This window comes from Panthera tigris, chromosome C1 (assembly GCF_018350195.1).
Source record: "Panthera tigris isolate Pti1 chromosome C1, P.tigris_Pti1_mat1.1, whole genome shotgun sequence".
Taxonomy (NCBI): Eukaryota; Metazoa; Chordata; class Mammalia; order Carnivora; family Felidae; genus Panthera; species Panthera tigris.
This window is the reverse complement of record NC_056667.1, coordinates 6,861,636-6,874,881: the sequence shown is the minus strand read 5'-3', so window position 1 is coordinate 6,874,881 and position 13,246 is coordinate 6,861,636. Positions and strand designations below refer to the sequence as shown.

The following is a 13,246-nucleotide window of genomic DNA, read 5'->3' as shown; positions in this document are numbered from 1 at the left end:
CAACCTGGGGATTGAACTTAGAACCCCTTAGATCAAGAGTCACACGCCCCACTGACCAAGACAGCCAAGGGCTCCTCAAGCTAGTAGAATTTTCAGGTCAACACAGAAATGAATTGAAACATATTACTGAAAGATGTTTAAAAATGACAGTCTCAAGAAAGCTGTTAGAAAAGAAAAATCCTCAGTAAAACATTAGCAGAGCAAGTCCAACAGTGTATGAAAAGAATTATACACCAAGACAATGGTGTTCTTGCACTGGGCTCTGTTGCAAGAACACAAGGCCGTTCCGGTGTTTAAAAAATCAGTAATTTGCCATATCGACAGGTTAAAGAAGAAAAATCACCTGATCATGTCGATTAAAGCAGAAATAACATTTGACAAAATCTAATACGCGTTCGTGATAAAAAAAAAAACCCTAATTGGTAGACATACTTAATGGTGAAAAAAGTTGGGAAAGTTGTGGAAACCATGAACGCATTATTATTTAAAGTTTTTTCTTTCATAGCAAGTAGACTTTACGATGAAATGTTGCAGAGAAATGTATTGAGTTAAATCACTTGCTCTAGCAAAATAATCAGATAAGTGTGAATCCTGACTGGATATTTGATACTATTAAATTTGATGTTATTTTGTGAACTTTTAAGATAATAATGCCTTTATGGTTTTAAAAAGAGTCATTATCTTTTAGAAATGTATGTCGAAATATTGAGGGGTGAAGTGATAGGAAGTTTGGGATTTGTTTCCAACTATTTGAAATTGGTGGTGGGCATGGTGTCTAAATCAAACGAGATTGGCCCCGTGTTGATAATTGTAGTGGGTGAGTCATGGGCACACTGGGTTCGTTACTCTGTTCTGTCTACTTCTGTATATTAGGTAATATACAAAGATAAAATTACTTGACATAAAACTTGTTTGGTTTTATGCCCGTATAATGGCTACTATCAAAACCCAGAAAATAAGAGGTGTTGGTGAGGATGTAGAGAAATTGGAACCCTTGTGCGCTGACGGTGGGAATGTAAAATGGTGTGGCCGCCATGGAAAATAGTATGGCCGCTCTTCAAAAAATTAAGAATAGAAGTACTGTATGGTCCAGCAGTTCCACTTGTGGGTACGTACCCAAAAGTATTGACAGGAGGGTCTTAAGAAGACCTGTCCTATTCGTGACAGCATTTCTCACGGTAGCCAAAGGGAGCAGTAAGCCAAGTGTCCGTTGATGGATGAGGATAGGCAAAGTGTGGCCTTTCCACACAGTGGAATGATTCAGCCTCTTGCAAAGGAGATTCTGACACGTGCTCTAATATGAATGAACCTTGAGGATATTACACTAACCGAAATAAATCAGTCATAAAACAAATACCTACTTATTTGAGACACCTAGCAGAGTCAAATTCATGGAGACAGAAAGGAGAATGATGGCCAGGGGCTGTGGGAAAGGGGAATGGAGAATTATTGTTTAATGGGGACAGAGTTTCAGTTTTGCGGGAGAAGAGTTCTGAAGATGGAAGGTGGTAATGGCTACATGACGGTGTGAACGTACCTTGTGCCATCGAACGGCGCACCTAAAAATGGTTAAGGCGATGGGGACACCTGGGTGGTTCAGTTGGTTAAGCGTCTGACTCTTGGTTTTGGCTCAGATCGTGATCTCATGATTCGTGGGTTTGAGCCCTGCATCAGGCTCTGTGCTGACAGTAGGGAGCCTGCTTGGGATTCTCCGTCTCCCTCTCTCTGCCCCTTCTCTCTCTGCCCCTTCCTCCCTCCCTCTCTCTCTCTCTCTCTCTCTCAAAAATAAATAAACATTAAAAAAATAAAAATTGTTAAGATGGTAAGTTTTATGTTGTATTTTACTCCACAGTTAAAAAATGTTTGGATTTTGAAAGAATGATTAGAAGTCCCCTTTAATCCTTGAAAAGTTGGTTTTATAGAAAGTGTGATTTTGCTCCCTAAGAATTCTTTTCCAGAATATGGTTAAAATTACTACTTTAATTAACCATAACCTAAGCTATAAGGGCAGGGACCCATTAATTCACCATCGTCTCCTCAGCACTTAGGAGACAACTTGGGGCTTGGTAAAGATGGGTGGGTGAAGGGATGGATGAGTGGGTGGACAGATAGACGGATGGATGGGCGGGCAGGTGGGTGGGTGGGTGGATGGGTGGATGGACGGAAGGAACGAAGGAAGGACGGACGGATGGACCGCTGGATAAAAGAAAGGAAGAAGAAGCCCTTTCCCTGGATTCTCCCCAGTCCTGTTGTCCCTCTTAACCTTTCATCCCCAGATGGGACCAGCCGCCCCCTCATCATGTGTCGCAGATGTCTAGACACTGAACCACAGCCTTGGTTCGGCCCCTTACCGTTTCTCGTCTTGCCCCTGTAGCTGACGTCTGACTCCGTGATTCCACGCTTGCCCCTCCTGTCACTTCCACTCTGAGGCAGACGGCCTTCCTCAGGGGCGGCGTCAGGTCTCTCCCCGCTGCCTCCTCCGGTGCCTCCCCGCTTTGCGCATCCTGTGAGATCTGAACTTGGGAAACCACATCAAGGCTCCTCCCATTCCGCTCCCGCTTCCTCTCTGTCTTACCTCGTGGCATCTCCCGCGGGCCGTGTTCCTGGCCACGTGGAACCACGGGGAGCCCTTTGGTCTTCCAGTGTGGCTGATGGGGAGCCCGCGCCCAGCGCAGACCCGCAGCGCCCGCCCTCACCCAGGGCAGACTTGAGGGACCGGCCGGTGTCTCCTGGCAGGTCACCATCCCCACCTGCTGTAAGATGACCGTGCTCCCCGCGCGCGCTGCGGGTGTCAGTGCACAGTGCGCGGGATGCTTGTCACGTGACGGGTGAACAGACCGCGCCCGAGATTCAAGGCTTGTTTGGTTAATTTCAGGCTTCATTTCACGCAGAAACGTGGTTTTATTTTAAAAATGAGCTTCACCGTAATGTAATGCACATAAATTATAAAGTTGGCTATTTTGAAGTCTGCAAATGGTTTTAAAGTGGAAATCCATGGTTTTCCTTAAGGAAACGGAGATGTCAGTGGTTCTCCAGGGTTCCCGGGAGGACGTTTGCCCCCAGGGGACACCTGGTGATGTCTGGAGACTTTTTTGGGTTGTCACCACTGGGGAGGGTGCTACTGGCACCTAGTGGACGGAGGCCAGGGATGCGGCTGAACGTCTCACAACGCTCAGGACGGCCCCATAGCAAAGAATCTTCTGGTGCAGAGCGGCAGTCCCGCTGAGGTTGGGAATCCCTGAGCTAAATGGTATCTAATATACAGAGATTTTCCAAACACCTTATTATTAAATTTATTTGGAATTGTGAGGAAGCCCTTAAACCTGCACTTACTGATTTTGTCTAGAGATGCTCCGGCGGAAGTGTCTCATTTTAGAAAAAAAGTTAAGAGTGATTACAAAATGTATTTTACAAAGTCAGAGAAAAACTGATGCGGTATTAGCCAAAAGCATCACTAGGAACACCGTCAGCCGAAAAGGGGAGCGACTGTTCATAAATTCCATGCAGTGTTCCTTTGGTGTTAAGTAAAAAGTTTCCTCTTCAGGGCGCCCGGGTGGCTCAGTCGCTTAAGCGACCACCTCTCGATTTTCGCTCAGGTCACGGTCTCACTGTTGGTGGGATCGAGCCTCGCGTCGGGCTCTGCGCTGACAGCTCTTGCTTATAATTAATCTATCAATAAATATTTGTTGAGCGTCTGTGTGGGAGGCACAGCGTGGGCCCTTCGCTGATGTTGTTTCTAATCCTCAAAGCGAGGTTGTGGAAGGTTGTCCCCGTTCCTGATTTGACGATGCGGAAATAGGCAGGGGGTGGTGAACTCATCTGTACCTAGTTACAGAGTGGGTCAGAAACAGAGTTCATTAATTTACTAAGTTCTGTCCGGTCCCAAGGTTCCTGCCTTTTCGACCAGACTGCACCGTTTACAACTTCTAGCAGCCTCTTGGCGCCTAGGGAATCGAGAGCGCTCCTCGGTGTAGCACTGAAGGGAGATGCTCACCGTAAATGGTAACTCAGGCCCCTCTCCAGCTGCACCTCCTTCCAGTCTCAGAGCCGTGCATTTACCAGTCTTGCGAGTTCCAGGATGTGCCCTGTGCCTGCTTCCTTTGTACCTGATACACGCACACTGCTCACAATACTCCCTCCCATCCAAGAGCCCTCGATGATCTCTTCAAAGATGTCCTTGGGAGGTCTCTGCTTGTTCTCCGATGGATCCTAGAGCCGATCTAGCATTTCCAGCCCCTTTCCAGACACGTGGTGGGGTGGCCACCCTCCACCCTGGAGGGTTCGGGTGGGGCCAGGTGACTAGTTCTGTTTCAGTGAGTTAGGAGCCATGTCTCCCCTCTTCGTGGAAGGTTAGGTCCCACAAGAAGACCCTCCCACGTGCCCACCCTTGCCCTCTGGCACAGGGCATGGCCACATTTGAGATGGTGGCTACTTGGCCACATTGGTCTCTGCTGACTCATAAAGTTCCCAAGACTGAGTGAGTCCCCTTTTATAGCTTTGTTTTTGTTTTTACTACATTGTATAACCCTTTAATTATAGCCACACCATTTTGGAATGTAGATGGTCATTGATATGTTTGTGTTCTCCGAGAGACTGGGACTTGATTCCCCAGAGCCCAGCGCCCAAGCGTGCGTAAGCAGTGTGCTTACATATAGTAGACATTCAGGAAAGATTTCTTGGAACAAACTCAAAGTCAGTGGGCTGTGAAGCTGAAAGGACCTTTGACACTAGGCTGGTTCGAAAGACCAGGGATAGTCTGATTTAAATGAGAATTTATGACTGAGGGCAGGGCTTCGGAGAGTCTGCGAGAACCTGTGCCTTTTTGTATTTTGATTTTGGAACTCTATGAATATTTTGCTTATTCTGAATGTCTTTCAGGAAAAGAAGAATCAGCTGGAGATTTTATACTTACATAGTTTAGGCCACTTTTCTGTGCAGACCATCTTTAACAAAGGGCCCGCTCCTTCGGGGAGGAAAGGGCTGGATTTTTTTCATCCAGGTCTGGTCGTTTGCAGCCTGTAATCCCAAGGACCAGACGCCACCTAGTGGCGGCATTCCTTAATTGCAGATTCTTTTGATGGCCCAAGCTTAAAAATTGAATCTGCAAACAAAACATAGCATCGTCTAGGATTTGCTGATGACGTGCTGGCAATCTCTTAGGACATTCAGCTGTTATTTATTATGTCCTTATTGGCCTAGTACGACCAGCCCAGGTTTCTAGAATGAGAAGGGGCACACATCAAGTGATCTTTTTGAAAGCAGTGTAATTCTCTTTATAGATGAAGAAAGCAATCAGAAGGGAGCTGTTTGGTGCTGGGTGGGTGTCAGGGCCACAGCACGCAGGCTTGGGAACCACCTCACCGGGGTGGGTGACTGGTGTGCCCTGGACAAGGGGTCAGCCCTCCTTGGCCCACAGAGCTGGGCTGTCCTAGGGAGGCGTACGTTTTATATTTAAACTTAGCCCTGGAGTTGGCCGTCGTATTGTTTTCATCTTGCTTTTTTAAATCGGTGGCAAGTTCTGGTGATTAAGATCTGCCACAGCCTCAAAAACCAGCCGTGTCCCCAAACCATAGGCGTGTCCCCCAGATGTGACCTACGTACGGAAGGTCGGCTGCCAGCCTTACTGTTCCAGGACTTCCGTTAAGACTGTGCCACTCAAAATTTAGTGGGCTTTTTAATGATCTAGAATGTGGTAAAGTGAATCAGGTAAAGGTTGTCAACATGGGTGACGTGTTCCTTTATCTGTGATTTTTTGGGGAAGATTGCAGAAATATCACTCACTTGTTTCTATAAATATTTGATAAGGCCAATTGAATGTGATGAAATATTAAAAATACCATTTATTAAATATTTAAAAGTTCAGTCCTTGGAACCGGCCGAATCTCTTCATTCTGCAGCCAGCTGAAAGGAGCAGTTTATAAATTGCGGATTACAAAATGAGGATCCTGGGACCGTAGCTGTACAATTCTTTTTGCCTCGAACCGTCAGCCGTTTTCAGCCGCGGGCCTTTCCGCCAGGGCAGAAGTACATGCGTCGTTCTTCTGACCATCGCCGGTTTTATGCGGTTTGCTCCACCTGGCATTTCCACATTCCTTCTGGACTGAACACGCTCACTCGGCTTGAGTGTCAGCACTTTCATGGACTCACCCGTTGGAATAGTCTGCAGCTTTATTCGCTGTGCTTGTAACTTCATTAATACCACCTTAATATGAAAACAGGTGGGAGTCAAATACCGCTGTGAAAGGTCCGTTGTCAATAGTAAGCTGAACTCACATCTTCTGTGTTTTAAAATGAGATCAGTGACCAAACAGTGGAGGCTTTGCTCCGCTTCCTTCAAGACCCGCTGTTTCTCGGTATTAGACCTGGGACTCCAGGCACCCGTCCGCCTGTGTCCCGGGACAGGTTAACAGGGCACCTGGGGAGGACGGGCGTCTCAGCCACAGGGTAAACACTCAGCCTGACGGCAGAGCAAGGTTATTTCGTGTGCCCAGTGGGACCCTCTCAGACCAGAGGCCGCAGCAAACTGGGGCCCGTGCCAGGCACGCCCCCAGGTACTCGCCACTGTCCCAGAGGGTATTTCTGAAGAAGGGCAGGTGCAGCCTACCCGTCTAATTCTCTTCTTTGCCAAATCTCCTGTCCCGGCAGCAGCTTTTGTGAGCGGAGGAGATCCTTTCCGAAGGCCCTTTAAATGTTGGGTCTTCATGATCTGGGTTTGATCTCCCGTCAGTCTCCCCGTAACCGAATCCCAGCCTACTTCTGCAGACAGATGCCGCAGTATTTCAGCGTGTTCCGTTCTTCCAGATTCTCTAGCCTCCTGGAATTGGAACACCCACCTGCCAGAAACAAAACACGAAAAGCACCTTCCCAGTGTTAAAACGCCAAGCCATGCCTGGTTTTCTGTTCTCGGCACCAAAACCATCTTCTCTAAGAATTTACAAACCAAACACTGGGTTGATTTGTACTGTACGTGAAATTGTTTATATACGCATCCATTTACCAAATAGTTCCCAAGTAAAGGCGCGGTGCTGGGTGCTGGGGGTTAACAGGGAACAAGGGGTCTCCCTCTCCCGGAATCCGTGGTTTTGTTCACATACGTGTTTAGGAGAAGTAACAGCAACACCTCAGTGGCATTTTACCGGGTGCCAGGCTCTGTCCTGAGCATTTCGCATGTGACTGGTTTGATCACACAGCAGCCTATCAGGTGGGTACCAGTGCTGTACCCACTAGTACAGATGAGGAAACTGAGACCCGTGGGGGAAGCCAGGTAACCTGCCCCAGCGTCCCAGGCTGCACCCCCCGCCCTGCCCTCTGTCCAGCAGTGTGGCGATGAGTAGCAGAAGAAAAGGAGGAGAGCAAGTGGGGGGCAGAGTGCTGGAGGAGGGAACGTTTAACAGAGACCTGAGGGGATGAGTCCCCTGAGACCCTGCCAGGGGACTCCAGAGGTCAGAGCGGTTTTTTATTTATTTATTTATTTCTGACGTTTATTTATTTTTGAGACAGAGACAGAGCATGAACAGGGGAGGGTCAGAGAGAGAGAGAGAGAGAGACACAGAATCCGAAACAGGCTCCAGGCTCTGAGCTGTCAGCACCGAGCCCGACGTGGGGCTTGAACTCACAGACTGTGAGATCATGACCTAAGCTGAAGTCGGACGCTTAACCGACTGAGCCACCCAGGTGCCCCTGGAGGTCAGAGTGGTTTTAATAACATCACGATGTTACCTCCCTTCCTCCTCCTTCTCTGCCACTTGCACGGTGGGTGCTCTCTAGGGGCTGGGTGACATGTGACAGCGTGGCATACTGGTCGCGGTAGAAGTGAGGACCCAGCCGTCTTCTGTGAAGCCAGATGGTAGAAAGATTTGCAAAACTATAAAATGTTACCACTCTTTTAACTCTGTTTTCAAAAATAGTTGTTTTCATAAAAATGTTATTTATGTTAACATATAATAGGTTTGTTTTTAAAAATGAATCGATAAAATTTTTCTCTTTTTGAAAGCTTATTTTGAGAAAGTGCGAGTGGGGGAGGGGCAGAGAGAGCGAGAACCCCAAGTAGGCCCTGCACTGTCAGCACAGAGCCTGATACGGGGCTCGAACCAACAAGCTCTGGGATTGCGACCTGAGCCGAAGTCGGACGCTTAACTGACTCAGCCACCCAGACGCCCCAGTAATCAAATTTTTCTTGATTTTAATTTCCAGTGCAGTAAATGCCGATAGGGATCGAGAGGATAGATCCCACGTAAACAAAAACTGCTTAGGGTCCTCAGTAACATTTGGTGTCAGTGGGCTCTGGGAGCAGAGGTGGAGAACCAGCCGCAGGAGGGTAAGGGTGAGGCTGGTCACTTGGATTCTGTAAATATCCAGGCGAGCAGCAGAGATGATGAGAAATGGCTCTGTCTACACTGATTTTGTGTGTGTGTGTGTGTGTTTTTTTAGTTTATTTTTGAGAGAGAGAGAGTGGCCACACATGAGCATGGGAGGGGCAGGGAGAGGAGAGAGAGAGAGAGAGAGAGAGCGTGAGCGAGAATCCCAAGCAGGCTCAGTGCTGTCAGTGTAGAGCCAGATGCGGGACTTGAACTCACGAACTGTTGAGATCCTGACATGAGCTGAAATCAAGAGCCGGATGCCTGACCGACTGAGCCCCGCAGGCGCCCCTTGGGTGTGTATTTTTGAAGACTGATAGCCACACACGTAAAACCTCCCATCGTAACCATTTCTAAGTGTCTGCCTCAGTAGTGTTAAGTGTCATTCCTCCTGTTGTGCGGCCAGTTCCCCGAACTGTTTTCAGGTCACAAAACAGACTCTGTACCCATTAAACGGCAACTGCCACGGGTCTGGATTCCTTTGAAAGCGAAGACACGGGGTTTGCGCCCGGTTTGGATACGGTGTGTGTAAACGTCTGGTAAACGCATCCTTAATGAGCGCGATGGGAGGTAGCTTCTTTCTCCTTCTCCGCCTGCTTGTTCAGGATGGGACACGTGACCGCTCCCCGAAAACTCCACGTCAGAGTGAAGGCAGGGGAAGCCCAGGTGCTTCCGACCGCCCCAGTCTCCTGACGTCACGCAATGGCCATCACATGACAGCCAAGAAGTACTATCACATCGCGGTTAAACGTCGAGTTTTAGTTTTAGGTCCTTCTGAAGATGGACTTACACGGAGGAAAAGAACTCCATCGGGGTGGTTCACTGAACACACAGGCACCGCCTACTTGGGAATAAAGTGTCCTAGCATTCCTTGTACTTACATGGGCTGAGTTGGGGCGCTCCATGGTGAATCCATTCACTGAGGGTATAATGTGGGCACGCGTGAGGGGGAAGTAAAAAGAAATGCCCAGAACGTGCGGGGGGAAACAGGGATTCAGAGAGGGACCAGGTCCCCCAGGGAGAAGGTCTCACGCAGGCCCCCTGGGAGCCCCGCCCCAGGCAGAACAGATGGATGGGAATTCCACTCCGATTTCGTCCGGGGAGCTGACGGCCAGGATGGCAGTTCTTACCCTTAGAACGAAAGTAGCCGCTCTAGTGCCCAGCCAAGGAGCAAAGACGTCACTTCTCCGGTGATCTGCCCGGCTTTGTGGATTGTGAGGATGTCCCTGGTGCACAGATGAGGAAATTGACAGTAAGAGGTCAGTTTGGTGCTCAAGGTCATGCAGCGAATAATAGAGGGGAGCTGGACTCTGAGCCCAAGTCAGCCTGACCTCAAAGTGGCTTACTTGTAGGGGGCGCCTGGGTGGCTTAGTCGGTTAAGCATCCGACTTCAGCTCAGGTCACGATCTCACGGTCCCTGAGTTTGAACCCCACGTTGGGCTCTGTGCTGACAGCTCAGAGCCTGGAACCTGCTTCCAGTTCTGTGTCTCCCTCTCTCTATGCCCCTCCCCCACTCACACTCTGTCTCTCTCAAAAATTAAAACATTAAAAAAAAAAGGTGACATATTTGTAAACACTGTTTCCAGTCAAGTTTTTCAGAGGTTTTGCATTTAGTTTTATTTATGCTCTGTAATTTTATTTTCATAAATCTTGTCTTTTATGTTTTTGTTTGTAATGTTAATTTTATTTATTTATTTTTTTAATTAAAAAAAATTTTTTTAATAGTTATTTATTTTTGAGACAGAGAGAGACAGAGAATGAACAGGGGAGGGGCAGAGAGAGAGGGAGACACAGAATCTGCAACAGGCTCTAGGCTCTGAGCTGTCAGCACAGAGCCTGACACGGGGCTCGAACTCACGGACCGTGAGATCATGACCTGAGCCGAAGTCGGACGCTTAACCAACCGAGCCACCCAGGCGCCCCTGTAATGTTAATTTTAAATAAATAATCTTATATTACTATTGCTATAAAGAAATGATAGTATATCTTTCTTTGCAACTTTCCTGTGACAGGCTGATAACAGAAGTAGATTGTGTGTAATAGTTATCAGTCTTTTTTCTTTTTATTTCTAGAGCAATTTATTTTGTTTTTTTAAAGTTTATTTTGACAGAGAGAGAGAGAGACACACACACAGAGCATGAGTGGGGGAGGGGCAGAGAGAGAGGGCGACACAGAATCCCAAACAGGCTCCAGGCTCCGAGCTGTCAGCACAGAGCCCGACGCGGGGCTCGAACCACGAACCATGAGATCATGACCATAGCTGAAGTCGGACGCTCAACCGACTGAGCCTCCCAGGCGCCCCTAGAGCAATTTCTTTCTTTCTTTCTTTTTTTTTAACGTTTATTTATTTTTGAGACAGAGAGAGACAGAGCATGAACAGGGGAGGGGCAGAGAGAGAGGGAGACACAGAATCCGAAGCAGCACCAGGCTCTGAGCGGTCAGCACAGAGCCCGACGCGGGGCTCGAACTCACGGACCGTGAGATCATGACCTGAGCCGAAGTCAGACGCTCAACCGACCGAGCCACCCAGGCGCCCCTAGAGCAATTTATTTCTTACTTCTGGTTGCTTCAGTTTCTACCTCACTGACTCTGGAATTCACAGTTTGACCCCTTCAGCGTCTTGATACGAAACTTTGCAACAACAGATACAAGTGTTGCCTTCCAGGCCAGTGAGAGGTTTAATTATTTTAGTAATAGACGTATGTCTTTAAAAGCAGTTGAGTTTAAAGTAATAATTCTGACCTGGTCTATTTCCTTTCTTCTTCTTCTCTTTCTAAACCCAGTTAACAAGCACAAGCCGTGGCTCGAGCCCACCTATCACGGCATCGTCACAGAAAACGACAACGCGGTGCTCCTCGACCCTCCGCTGATCGCCCTGGATAAAGACGCACCTCTGCGGTTCGCAGGTACGAACGTGGCTTTTCTCTCCCCGAAAGTCCCGACTGGATGCGAAGCATTTCACACACCCCACTCGGACCGTTTCTGAGCCTCCCTGAAAATGTCTTGATAGCTAAGAGGTGTTTGTGGCTCCTGCGTGCTGCATTTTCTCCTTTTAATTCTAATACTTGGAGCAGCTGAAAAAAAAGCCTGTACTTCTTGGAAAGCAAAACGTTCATTGCATCCTTGTATAATTCCTGGGTATGACCGGAAACGGGAACACCTAGGCCAGTGCACCTCAGACTAGTGTGCGCACAGAGCACCTGAGGATTGGGTTAAAAATGCGGATTCGGGTCCGCCTGAATCTCTGTAACATTGAGTGTCATCTGTACTTCCTAAAAGCCCCGTAATTCCTGGCATCACACACACAAAAATGCGGATTTGGCTACAGTGGGTCTGGGGGGGACCTGAGAATCTGCCTTTCCGACCTGGGGCCGCTAGTGCTGCTGGGTCGTGAGCGGCAAGGACCTAGATAAACTGCGCCCTGGACTGTCCTTGCATTGCCTGGATTTGGGGTACCGGCAGAGGCTAAGCTGAAAAGTTGGAGCCGTGTTCATAGAAGAATCTTTTTGGCTCAGGTTTTACTTGCAGTAAATTTTTAATTTGAGTCGCCTCGTAAGATTGTAACCTGGGTGTTCATAAGAGATCTCTAGGATTGCTTTGGAGGTTGTCTGCTTTGTAGCATTAAATAGCACTTTCCAAGTCAGAATGCTCTTGCTTTTACGCAGTGACCTTAGTAGCTTCCTTAGCTGGTGGAAGAAAGTGTTACTTCACCCTCTCTTTGCCTCAGGATCAAAACTGACGTTGCGATGTTAATTTTTAAAGACTAGTGTTTGCCTGATACTTCTGCAGAACACGGTTTCTCACATGAAAGAGGGCGTTTGTTCTCTTTGCCTACGGACAGATAAGGAAAATTCAATTAACTCGTGCACATTCTCTCATACGTTAATTTTTCTGTGGTAAATTGAGGGAAATGAATGTGAGGTCATTTCTGAAGAGCTTTTTTTTTTTTTTTTTTTTTACCCGGGCTCCACACCCAACATGGGGCTTGAACTCACGACCCTGGGATCAAGAGTCGGATGCTCTACCGACTGAGCCATCCAGGTGCCCTCTGAAGAGCTATTTTTAAAAAGAATTTGTTCTTCATTCGGTTCGAGTGCCGTGTCCCATTTTCAGGGACGTAACCTGAGGCCAGTTGGTTTTACTTGTTTATTGGTTTTTCCAGAGAAACCCAGTGAGACGGACAGGACTCCGAGGAAGCACACGCAGTGTTTGTCCACGGAGGTGGTTGGTTTCGTTTGCTCCTAGATTTAAGACCATGTTAGCATCGCATATCGCTTTCCCCGGAACTGCCTGGGTTTGGGGGTGTCTGTGTGTAAACACGTATACACAGGCGACCCACGTGTGCTACGAAGTTAGTATGCACGGTGCCTCCTTGGGGGTGTGACGTTTAGTGCTGTGTGAATAACCTTATCGGATGCCCTAGCTTATGCTTTTGAGTGGACTTACCCGCTTCTGACATTTCATAAATGTTGAGAGGATTGCAGCCCGGAGTGCTAGATTCACCCCCTTAGGCCTCGCAGTGAAGTACCGGCCGTTCACCCGTTGTGTCCAGAGCACCCTCCTGCCGTGTTACTGATAACAGGGAACGTTTCTAAAGCCTTTGCAGGGGCGCCCCGCTGGCTCGGTCGGTTAAGTGCCCGACTTCGGCTCAGGTCATGATCTCACGGTTCGTGGGTTCGAGCCCCGCGTCGGGCTCCGTGCTGACAGCTCGGAGCCTGGAGCTGCTTCAGATTCTGTGTCTCCCTCTCTCTCTGCCCCTCCCCAGCTAGTGCTGTGTGTGTGTGTGTGTGTGTGTGTGTGTGTCTCAAAAATAAACATAAAAAATAATAATAATAAATAAATAAAGCCTTTGCGATGTTCCAGGCACTGTTCTAAGTGCTCTACAAATT

General features: G+C 48.1%; 1 protein-coding gene across 4 annotated transcripts in view; it reads left to right on the top strand.

Moving 5' to 3' along the window:
• Window positions 1-13,246, top strand: part of CLSTN1 (calsyntenin 1) — an 88,995-nt gene that overhangs the window by 34,542 nt on the left and 41,207 nt on the right. For all 4 annotated transcript variants that reach the window (XM_042996589.1, XM_042996587.1, XM_042996588.1 and 1 more), the window contains exon 2: window positions 11,141-11,263. In XM_042996589.1, the coding sequence (XP_042852523.1) occupies window positions 11,141-11,263 (123 nt within the window). The remainder of the gene's footprint in view (window positions 1-11,140; window positions 11,264-13,246) is intronic.